General features: G+C 34.0%; 1 protein-coding gene across 1 annotated transcript in view; it reads right to left on the bottom strand.

The window, feature by feature from the left end:
- The window catches only part of IQCM (IQ motif containing M), a 280,795-nt gene that overhangs the window by 223,797 nt on the left and 44,429 nt on the right, over window positions 1-12,569 (bottom strand). The window contains exon 4 of the mRNA XM_063107487.1: window positions 3,799-3,888. Within this exon, the coding sequence (XP_062963557.1) occupies window positions 3,799-3,888 (90 nt within the window). The remainder of the gene's footprint in view (window positions 1-3,798; window positions 3,889-12,569) is intronic.

Here is a 12,569-nt window from a genome sequence, read left to right on the forward strand (position 1 = left end):
AGGAAAGGAAATAAAAATCACCCCTAATCTCGTCGTCTTGATATTTTAGTAATAATTGCAAATGCTTAAATGCTTCCTATAGTCCAGGCACTGTTCTAATCCTTTTACATATTTTACCTGATTTAATCCTTAGAACAAGTGTCTGGCTATTTATTGTTATTATGCCCATTTTATAAATGAAGAAACTAAGACTTCTGGGGGGTTAAATAGTATACAGCTCAGGTTATCCCAGCTAGATATATTTGAATTAGGGCAGTGGGACTTCAGAAATTATATTACTATCTTATTCTCACTGCATTTGTAATGATTAATATATGTAATATACTAATACCTTCTTTATGATTATGTGTGCATAAATGCATATGAACTTTTTAACTAATTTTTTGCACTTAACATATCATGGATATCTTTTCTTTGTAAATGTACAAAGACGCACATTGTTATTTTGGCCCATTACATAGAATTTCATTATATGGATTTAACATAAGCGGAGAGTATTTAGCAATCTTCTCTTGCTGGATATTTGGATTGCTTCTACTTTTTTGTTATTTATATACAAGGATAAAATCTTGGAACGATCATATCTGTGTATCTGTCTGATTTTTTCTTTTGTTAGTATAAATGCCTAGAAATCTAATTGCTGGTTCAAATGTCATATGAATGCTATAAATAGTACAGAAATCTGGGATTTTAAAACATTTTGCTAACCAAAAATCCAAGGTCTGTGAGGGAGGAGTCTGTCCTGTTCAGAGCTGTATATTTGGCGTATAGTAAGCACTCAATAAATAGTAAATAAATGACTAACTTGTAAAAATCCATTAGTTTAACTGTCACTCGTGTGGTCACACCCATGGAGTTGGCCAAAGGATTAAGGTATCCTTAAAATTGTGTCAGGGGAAATATGAGAGGCTTGAATATGCACTCAACTTTATAAAAGTCCATTGGAAATTCTAGCATTTATTTACATGCCACCAAGAATGGGGTCAAGATACGTTGGTCAGATGTAGCTTGCTTTGCTTTCTGATATCTGATCTATGGTTAAGTGTTACTTAACCTGCAAATTAGAACTAATTTCACTTTTTCAGATTTCCTGCTAATGAAAGATTCTAATATCAGTAAACAATTCATCCACTTAAGCAAAACAGATACAAACATTACAGTGAGAGAAAACTTATTCTATTTTATGGAATAATTGTTGCCTGATTCTAGAATCTCAATAAAGCCAAGAGAGATCTTTTTTAAAAAACAAACAAACAAACAAACAGAAAGCACTAAGGTGAAACGACAGTTGTTTCAACACAAATGTGAAATGCCATGAAGGATTCGATCATTATTTTATAATATCCTCATACTGTTATTAAGTTAATCAGAATGACCTAAAAACGACTTACAATGTAACATATAGTAAACTCTGGCTGATCTAAAAATTAGAAAGTGAGAAAAGTCCCAACTCACTTGCCTGAACTATAGAATGCATTTACAGAAATGCAGTTGTCATACGTTCAAATGCATCAAATATTATCAACTGAAAAACTAGCAATAGTAAATAAGTGAATAACGAATTAATTTTGTTGGTGGAAAATTAGCATTTAGATTGCACCTAAATCTATCATTATTGTCAGAAAAAGAGTATTTTAATGTATGACAATTAATCTTTGGATTTAGAATTTAAAGGTACATTGAAGAACTTTATTTTCCTAAACTTAAATTTGAAATGCAGAAGTATGTATTTTTGTTTTCCTTTTGCAGGTCAAAAACAGAGAATTTTAAAAAGGAAAAATAATGCATTTATAAGATTCTGTCATATTTCTTCATGTCTTTCCCAAGGCTATTTATTTTGCTAGGCCAATATTTTAATGGTCCATCAAAAAATTTTATGTGTCACCTTAACAATTAGTACTTTTTAAGGCATCTTCAGCGTAATCGTAAATAGTTTATACACAACTTCTCTCACAGGGGTCGTTAACTTTCAAATATCTCACAAAGGGTTGGATGATTCCTACTAATTAGTCTTAGAGCCTGTCCCTGCATTGTTAACAATCCCTGCCTGATTTCTTAGTGATTCCATATTCTTTCTGTTGCTTATATACTCATTGCTAAGTATCCTTATCTTCATTATGTGGTGAACTGGATTTCAATAAAGATTTTGGACTAATGACCTTTTATTTGTCTAGTTAAGCACAGGTTTTCAAAAACCCTGAGTCACGATGTCCCAAAACATTTATTTGTCTTTCCCTCTGCCTTCCCATCACACTTCTAACATGAATGAAAATAAGCTAACTGCTAAGGTAGGAAACAAGTTACTGCCATAAGCTAGCTATAAATAAAGACAAGGCAGCCGGCTGGACTGAAGTTCAGGCTTTATGTGCCCCAAGCTGTCATTGGAAATACATGCACTTGCTCTTAATTTCAACTGGTGTTGATCTTCCTCATTAAGCAGGACGTGTTTTCATTTAAAATGGGAAGTTAGGATGTCAAGAAACCTTTATCTTCCACCAGTTGCAAAAGAAACAATTGTTTGGGAAATATTCAACTCTCTTGAGAAAGACACTATACTGAAAGATATTCCACCTAATCAGATTTCCTATTAATGAGTGCTTCACTTGTCCCTAAATCATTATTACTCTTCCTTGGATTACCAGCCTCTTCTAGTTATTAAAAGCTTACTTGAAATTCTATACTATTTGGTTAAATTGCTATATTAACTACTCTGCTAATAGCTGCCACTCTTCTAGACCAACCTGAGTCTAAAGTTAAATTTGGTAAAGGCAGAAAGGACATTTTTTAAAACTGGTAAATTCCCAATATAATAATTTCATTTTCTTCATAATTAATATTTTCCTTTATGATGGATAAAACCAAACCTCCAATATTAAAGCTGTTCACGTTTTCCACTCTTCCAAATTTGAGTATCATATTACACTTAAGCCAAGAAAGTGGTTACCCTGAGCACAGATCTTCTAGTGTTAGACATGGTTCACAGCATAAACGATTGAAGACTCACTATGTTCTTTACAGCCATGTCAGCATTTTCCCAAATTTATATTACTTATAGATGTTCCAATCACCCCAAATTTCTGGCCACATTATAATGAATTGATGTAAAACAAGCCACTGAAAGATACATTTTAACAGAGCAGTATTTACATTCTACAAGTAAATGTTTTTTACAAAATATGTGTGAAGAAGTGTTAGAGTATCTATAGCTTTAGGGCTGTAATTGTATACACAATTTTAAAGTTTTATTGAAGATGGTGATGCTATTTTGTAGAATAATTCAGAAAAGTATTAAATTATTAACTGACCCATCTCCAGGCATTTTTGAAAAACAGAAGCAATGCTCAAAATTCCACCATTCAAACTATGTTCTGTAGAAGCAGTCTCACCTTCTGTTAGAAAAAGACTAACCTTTAATTATTAGATTTTAAAAGGAAAATTATAACTTACTTTGCTCCATAATTGCCACAGATGAGTTATTAAAATTCCAAACTTATGTAATATTATCATAAAATATGGCATTTTTCTCAAGAAAGCCACAAATTGATTTGAGCTTATGCACTGTAAAACCCAGATGGCTTGCTTAACTACTCAGACATCCTCTAGTTCAAAAGTTAATTGAACTGAAAACTAAAATTTTGATAATTGATATGTTTTCAGGGACTCAAGCAGAAGGATAAATTAGCCTCATGTTTGGGGCGTTAATAGAGGGATTTGAAAAACCATGACATTTGGTCAAGAAATATTGGCAAAGTAAAAGAAAACATATTTTTTCCGTAGTTTAGCCAATTACACATTACCTGAACTTCTCAGGGTGCTGTTGCTTTTCTTTCTCCATTATTTTACTCACTGATTCAATGTTAGTCATTATTTTCCCCAGTTTAACTTGTTCTAGAATTTAAAAAAAAAAAAAAAAGCTTTAATTGTATACTACTTACTATGTGTTTTCAAGTTCTAAATGCATTCTTTCAAATTAAATTGCAAATCACACAGTTTTTAATAACAAGAGGTACAGCATCCTTCAAAAAAATTACTAGCAGAGATACTCAAAAAACACATTTGAATGGTTTTTTTCACTCCGTTCTACTCAAATGTTTTGCAATTACTAAAATTTAGAACTGAAAAGTATAGAGTAAATGAACTGCATTTATCAGAGAGGAGATAGCTCCCAGAGAAACGCCTGCAACAGCATAGTACATACCAGTGAATACTAACAGCCTCATTTATACATATCAGCATTATTATTATCATTATCATCATAAAGCTTAGTTTTTACAGGAGGGCCTGCTATTTTAAAATAATTTAGTGAATCATTAGTTAATGTAAATAGGAACACTGAGTGCTCCAGAAATCCCATCATTTGATAGAGAGTAAGACTAAAGTACAGAAGAGGAAAAGGTCCTGCTTTAAAAAAAAATCTAGTTCTTAGAATCTAAAGAGAAATTTACATAACTATTTTTAAAATACTCATGACTTTCTATTTTGTACAGGTAATGGAACTAATATATACTCTGAAATATTATTATAAAAACATTAAGTCAGGTACCTATTGAGCACCTTCTAGCTACTAGCTCAGGTATATTAAAAGATACAAAGACACAAGACAAAACCCTCTGTTTTAGAAAAGTTACAAGCTAGTTGGGGTCTCAGGGCCAACAAATAGAAGAGCACACTAGACCACATTATGTAATTTAGATTTTAAATGTCTAGCACAGAATATAAAATTTGGGGGAAAACAGAAAACAGAATTTTAATATTTATTGACTATTTGCAAAGCACCAGGAGTATTGGTTGGCATTCCCTGTGAATTATCTCACATAAGACTCAGGTGTTTCTTGGACTGTGACTATTCCCTTTTACACATGAGAAGCAGCATTCCCACGATCTTGTAACTTGGAAGGTGCAGAGCCAGGACTTGTGCACTCTTTCACTCCGCTCTTCTGCCCCCTGGAGCTCATGTGGCCTCAGGTGCTTCCTCAGTGAAAAGGCGTGATTTCTGCCTTGCTTACTTCAGAGGGTGACCGTAAAACTCAACAGACACGCTTTATATAAACATACAAGGCAGGTTGAAAGAGACTACATTAAAATGAAGAAGTAGAGTTCAGGAGGAAGAATTTTTAAGTTTGAGTCTTAAAAACAGAAACATTTAAAAATATTTACCATATGTCAGGTGTGCTAATTGCTATATATGGTTTATCACATTTTGTTCTCACAACCACCCCATAAATTAAATACTATTATTATCCCCATTTTACAGATGAGGAAACCGAAGAAGAGAGGCAGTGATTAATGTCCCCAAGATTATACAGATAACAGTAGGTAAAGCCAATATTCAGACCAAGGCAGGAGTCCTCAGAAACTGCATTCTTAAGCATTGTAATGCTCAATATGTGTGTGTTTGTTTATTTTATTCATTTGTGGAATATCTACTTAGCAAAAATTGCTCTGCTAATTCCCCAAGAGTGGAAAGGTAGAATATAATGATTAATAAAGCATGATTACCACTCACAATGGATAGCATAACAGTGAAAATCACTGCAGAAAAAAGGATAGAGGGAAAGGCCATGGGAAGTGCAATTCGGAGGGGAAAAGAGTGAATTTTGCAGCAATGGGAAAGGAAGTCAGGTTGGAGTAAAAGCAAGACAATACTGGAAGCTAAAGAAAGCATTAGGATCTAGTGAGTTTCTTGTTTTGTTTTCTTTTTAAAGGCAGGAAGATTGCTGTGTGTATGAACTTGAATGGTGAAGAAGCCAGTACAGAGCAAGAGACTGCAGATGTTTACGTCTGAACACAGGGTATTGAAAACATGAGCAGGGAGCAGGTTCAGTATATCTGGGAAGGATGTGATGAAGTTCTCAAATAAAGGTATTTAAGGATTATATTGTTTTGAAAATATGTTATAAAAATAAATTTCTACTGGTGATCTTACATTTATAAAAATATGCATATACATATAAATACACACATGTATTGTTTTATTATTTTCAAGTGCACAGGAAAAATATGAAGAATACATACTATAGCAGAGACCACTAGTACTTACCAAATTATCCACACGCTCCCCTATATTTCCCAGACCTCCTTACAATTAGGTTGAGGACATGAGATTAGATTCTGGCTAGTAGTATATGGGCAGATGAGACGTGAGTCACTAGCAGGCCTGGGCCTTAGACTGTTCCTCCGGCCCTCTCTCTCCCTGCTGTGATGCCCTGGGAAGCCTCTGCACCAAATGGCAAAGCTACAAAGTGAACTGTGTAACCACATTGTGATGTGGGGGGAAAATAAGTCTTTGTTAAATGTGAAGCCACTGAGAATCTGGTCTTTGATTGTTACTCTTCAGAGCCCAACCTGTCTTGTCTGATACACCAAACTAAATCAACAAATACACCTCCTACCTTTGGAGGGAAGGGGGGAGTATACTATGGGAACCTTCCCTTTCAATTGTATATATGTCTGTACATTTTAAACCTTTGTAATGAGCTTGTGTTACTATAATAACCAATAAAGCAAAAGATATGCCCATTTTGGAACAAAAAACACTGTTATAAACTTTAGGCATAATCCGTTTAAGTGCCAAAGGCCCTCTACAGTCCCATTTGACTAAATTATGTTAAGACTGCATCCAAAATACAAAATAAATGCAGCTATGCCCTTAAAAAAGCAGTAGAGTTTTAAACGAGATTTCTAGAAAGGCAATTAAAACATGAAAATCCAACATTGGGTAGTTCAGATAGAGCTTTAGATGGGGAACCAGACTTACTCGTGACTTTGGGCAAATGATAACATTTATAATTTGTAGTTTATAACTATTCCCTTCATGTAAATAGTCTCTAAACTAATTTCACCGATATCTAGAATTTTATTTCTAGAACATGAATTATAAATCACTTCTTATTAGAATAATTAGTAAAAGAGAGACAGAGAAACTGGAGGGGAAAAATACAGATACAGTGGTGAATATCTGGGGAATTTGTAATTAAATCAAGCAACATGAGGTATTAGAACATAAGGAACATAAGGTATTAGAGATGCCAACCAAAGGACTCCAGAACTTAACACCATTTAACACGCTCTCATCAGAGTCCAGCTACAATCAATCACTCACTCACCTGGAATCAATCATTTACTCAATTTCCTTTACTTCTCACTATTTTGCCTGTCTCCTTCATGGACTCATTTTGCTTTGGCCATCTCCAGCTGTTGTGTATACCGCACAGCTCTTTCCTTTCTTGGCTGCCTTCTAACCCTTGATCGTGAATGAGTAGGTCCATTACCATGGTTATACTTATCACCTAAATGTGCATGAGTCACACATCTTTATATCTTGCTCAGAGCACCCTTGAGCTCCAAACTTGAATAACCAACTATATCTCAATAAGCATGTACCTCTCACAATGAGTGACAGTCCTGTCCATCCATAAACCTGGAAGCCATCTCCACTATTCACTCTCCCTCAACCCCCTCTTAGAGACATTCATTAAATCCCTTTCATCCTTTCCCACTCATACTGCCTCAATATAGACCCTTATTCTCTTCTGGAACGTTAATAATTTCCTCACTTGGATTCCTGCCTCCAACCACAATATTCTCTAATTCATCCTCCATACTTTCCATAAATAATCTTTTATTTCCAAATTATGGAATTTTAACCTATTGTTGCATTAGTTTTTTCTAATTTAATTTCACAGTAATCAGAGAACATGTTTTGTATAATTGCAAGTCTTCAAAATTTAACTCCTACTTTGGAGACCAATGCATAGTCAATTTTCATAATGTTCCATATGTGTCTGAAAAGAATGTATATTCTCTAATTGTTAGGAGCACTGTTCTATACTTACCTAATAAATCAAGCTTGTTAATTTAGTTGTTCAAATTACTTTATATCCTTACTTGTGTATATGTGTGCACACATATATAAATAGATATGTATACCTAATTTATTTACTTTTTGCTAAACCATTTGAAAGTAGATTGCAAACAGCGTGAAATTTCACCTTTAAATACTTCATCACATAGTTCCTGAGGACAAGCACATTTCCTACATACAATACTCACCTAAGAAAATTAACATTGTTACCATATATTACCTAATATATCATCTGTATTAAATTCTCCTAATTGCCCCAATAATAATCCTTTCTAGCTGCTTCTTTTTTCTTACTTCACAATATCGTCAAGGATCATATATGGCTCTTAGGTAAACTTTAACCTAGAACTGTCCTGTCCAATATGGTACCCAACAGCATATGACTACTGAGTGCTTATTATGGCTACTCTGAATTAAGATGCACTGTAAGTATAAAGTACAGTCTGGATTTCTAAATATTTTTACAACAATATAAGATATCTAATTATATGTTTAAATGATAATTTTTATATATTAGATTAAATAAAATATATCATTGAAAGTAATTTCATTTGTTTCTCTTTACCTTTTTAAATGTGGCCACTAGAAATTTTTAAGTTACATTTGTGGCTTGCATTGTGTTTCTGTTGGACAGCACTGACCTAGAACATTCCTTCTGCCCTTTTTTATCATTTTTGACATAGATATTCTTGAAGGTAATCTGGATTACTTTCATTGTTTCTTTATGACTAGATTGAAATTAAACATTTTTTATAGGAATACTATATAAATGATGTATCCTTCCTATTATATCACATCAAAAGGTGTTGCTAAATTTGATCGTTTGATTAAGGTGGTAACTGATAAATATTTCCATTATAAAGGTACATTTTTTCATTTTGTGATTAATAAATAATAACCTCTGGCTGATACTTTGAGTCTGTGGAAGATCCTGTTTCCCCATTGTCTTTCATAAAGAAGGTTTCAGTATCCACTAACTCTTGCCTAAGTCAGTCATTAACCTGGTAGTTTCAAAATAATATTTTTTTGCAATTCTATCATTCCTTCTATATTTACAAGCTGGCATTCATCTGTGAAGGAGAGATTTCCTCTTTCCCCTTTCCCCTCTTTTTAAATATTATTATAGACTCATTCATTCCTTTTGTACTCAGTGTATTATAATCTACTTCCATCATTATTCTTTTCAAAGTTCACAATGCCAAAACTGGCCAATCAGAACCAAGCCAGTTCTTATACAATTTTCACATATCTGCATTAGTCTTTGAGCATTCCTTGCTTCCTGCTACTGTAAGAGTTTCAGTCTCACTTCTTCCTTTCCCTGTCCCAGACCTGGAATCAGGTCTTCACAAAGCAGTGGTTATTATCTCTTCTAAAATTATCTTTCTCCCCATTTTCTAGTGTTTTCTAATTAGAAGAATTTGGTTAGATTTATGTTCAAACTTCCCAAAATGTTCTCAAAGGATCTTAATATTTCATATTTTCTATCTCTTTGTGCTTTATTTTGTAAATTTCTTAAGATACACTTCCTAGTTTGCTAATTCTGTCTTCAGCAATATTTTATTTCAATTATTTCATATTTATTTCTAGAAGTTACTTTGCTTCTTTATCAAATCCTCCTGAACATTTTTATAACTTTTACTTATAAAAGTTATATATTTTAACTTGTGTTTTTTGATAACTTTTAAAATATATATATAATAAGCATTCTTATTTCTATCTTGTGTCAGATAATTCTATTATCTATGTTCCATGTGAATCTAATTCCATTGGGGGAGGGGCAGTGCTGGGTCTCACTCATGGTGGCTGATTTTCTCATGAATTTTGATTTTTTTTTTTTTCATTGTAAACTCATATTCCATTGGAATGGGAATTATTTGCATAATCCATGGGAAGGGAAATTGTTTGTGTTGAACACAACCTGGGATTAAGATTCTTCCTTCAAGAAATAATTTGTGTTTGCTTCCTCCAGGCAGTTGGGGCATTTCAAATTCATGATAACTTTAAACCCATTTCTCACTTTAGAGATTTTTGAGACACTGGCAATATAAATTCTGATTCAATCCTAGGTGAGTTTGTTTGTAGTCATGAATTATAAGAGGAAACTTATTTCTTCTCTCAGAACTAAGGCTACCATTTCCTTCTAGAACAAGGCTTTTTTTTTTCTTCTTGGTTTAGTCTTTTACTGATGGCATCATCTTTTGGGGGTGGGAATCTTAGATTTTAGGGAGTCTCTGACCTGACTTCCCATTTGCATGTGCCCTAGGTATTTTCTCCGTGCCTTGCTTATTCAAGGTCCTATGAAACTGAAGGCTCAAGGCTGCCAGAGATATTCAGATCTTTTCTGGAGCAAAAGCTGGGCTCTGCCCTAAGATAAGTCTTTGGATTTGCTCTACTTTTACCTTTTTGGATTCTCAGGCGCTCTACAAACGTGTTAAGTGAAGAAATGCCTGAAATACTTTTCCCTATTTTGCCAATCATTCACATTTCAAGACTCAACTCAAAGGACACTATTTGATCTAAGTTAACAATGAGACAATTTGCAGCACTCTTGATTTAATTGGCCCACATCCCCTTTATTAGTCTGTAAGCTCTGTGATGATGTGGTCTGGGACCTACTCCCCTTGAATCCTAAGTGCCTCATTATAATAGCTAGCACATTCATCAAACATTTCTTAAAAGAATAAGTAAATAAAATATTTAATATCTCTTATTCAGTTACAAAGATTTTTTAATATCACTATTTCATGTTGTCCAGTGACATAAATTAATTTCTTTCCATTTTTTTTCTCAGATACTTTCCTTCATTAGTCTGTTTCTGTTGCTTATAACAAAATACTTGAGACTGGGTGACTTATAAAGAAAACAAAATTTATTGCTTATAATTCCTGAGCCTGGGAAGCCCAAAGTCCATCTGGTGGTAGCAACAGTGACCCAAGGATCTCACATTGCAAGATGGTGGAAGCAGAGAGAGCAGAGAGAGAGAGAGAGAGAGAGACTCTTCATGCTTCCCTTTTAAAGCTCTCCAAACCATGCTCATGACCACCATTTTTAATCCATTCACTATGAGGTAGTCCTATAATCTAATCACCTCTTCAAGGCCCCACCTTTCAATTACCATAATAGGATGTCTCACCCTCTTAACAGTCACAGTAGGGGCCAAGTTTCTAACACATAAAACTTGGGAGACACAATTCAAGCTTCAGTGAGTTTTGGGGGGACATAATTCAATCCACTACAGACACCATAGATACTATATACATATTGCCTTCAACTGATTCCCATTTCTCCCTGACCTTTAAAAAGAATCCCTATTTCTCCTCTCCTCCACACAAAAACAGGAGCTCTAATTCAGGTTGTAAAAATAGTCAATCTCAAATAGTTAAACTCAACTGATGTGCTACTGGGAACTAGTTTTCTAGAATTTAGAGTTTTGATAATCTAGAAATTGGATGCCATAAAAGGGAGTGTGTTTCCCATCATAGGTGTCTCCCAGTAGAGATTAGGCAAGAAGTTTCCAGAGAACATTACAGAGGGGATTTTATGCTGTAAATACAGGTGGGCTAGAAGAGCTTTAAGGTCCCTTCTGCACAGAGATTTAACAGTACCATGCAGCCAGCCACGAAGAACCAACCAAACAAAAAAATACCATGAAAGTGCTTCACATTGACTAAATCCTTTTCATTCAAAAAATGAGATTTTTATATTTGCATATTGATTATATAATGGTTTTCTGACCTTTCTCTCTCTTTAAGTTGTATTCTATTTCATATGAAGTAATTATAATAAAATTTAAAACATAAAAATGTTTCAAATTTATAGACAGATTCATTAGTCAAGAATGACAGATTGCAATTTACTGACATTTCACATTCTAGTGTGTGGGCTGGGTGGATGTCATATGATTTTCTACTGTTGGAATTTTCAGCACATGTGTGTTATGTAGAATGCCAATTTCTCACTAGATTGTGAGCTCTTTGGTGGTTTCTTGAGGACAATGACTGTGTTTTTATGCATCCATCCATTTATTCAATTATTCATTCAACAAATATTTGCTGAATGCCTGCAATGTGACAGGCAATCCACTAGGCACTAAGAATACAAGAAATAACATGGAGATTATGAAGCCTACATTCTAGGAAATAAAATTAACTATAAATAATTGAGTTCTTCCAATTTATTTTCATTATCTCACAAATTTAAGACAAGGAATGAAATGTATTCTTTAGCTTTTGTAATTGAGAAGTCATTGGTGGACAATTCAATGGAAATATAGAAATGGAAGCAAGATTTCACTGGGTTGAAAGGGTGAAGTTATTGGAGATAATATGTGTAGACTCTCCTTTCAAGAGGTGTGTAGTTTGAAGGAAAGAAGAGAGATGAAATGATCGCCACCAGGACCTAAGTTTGAGAAAGGAGGTCATGATGTCAATATATTTTTAATAAGGGAGAAACTTTAGTATGCTTATAGGCTATAGGAAAGGAGAGTGCAGAGACACGGAAGAAAGCCATAATACATAACGGATCAGGTAGGTTCTCGGAAGAGAAGGGAAGGGATGGAATAGGATTCATCTATGATCTGGAGAAAAGAGGCACCTTCTTTTAAAATCATCAGTAAGTTTTTTAGGTGGCTATTAATAAGTTTCCAGTGAGGTCATCATGAAGATCTTTATTTTCCCCATGAAGTAGAAGGTGAGGTAGAGATTTG

This window comes from Cynocephalus volans, chromosome 9, assembly GCF_027409185.1.
Source record: "Cynocephalus volans isolate mCynVol1 chromosome 9, mCynVol1.pri, whole genome shotgun sequence".
Taxonomy (NCBI): domain Eukaryota; kingdom Metazoa; phylum Chordata; class Mammalia; order Dermoptera; family Cynocephalidae; genus Cynocephalus; species Cynocephalus volans.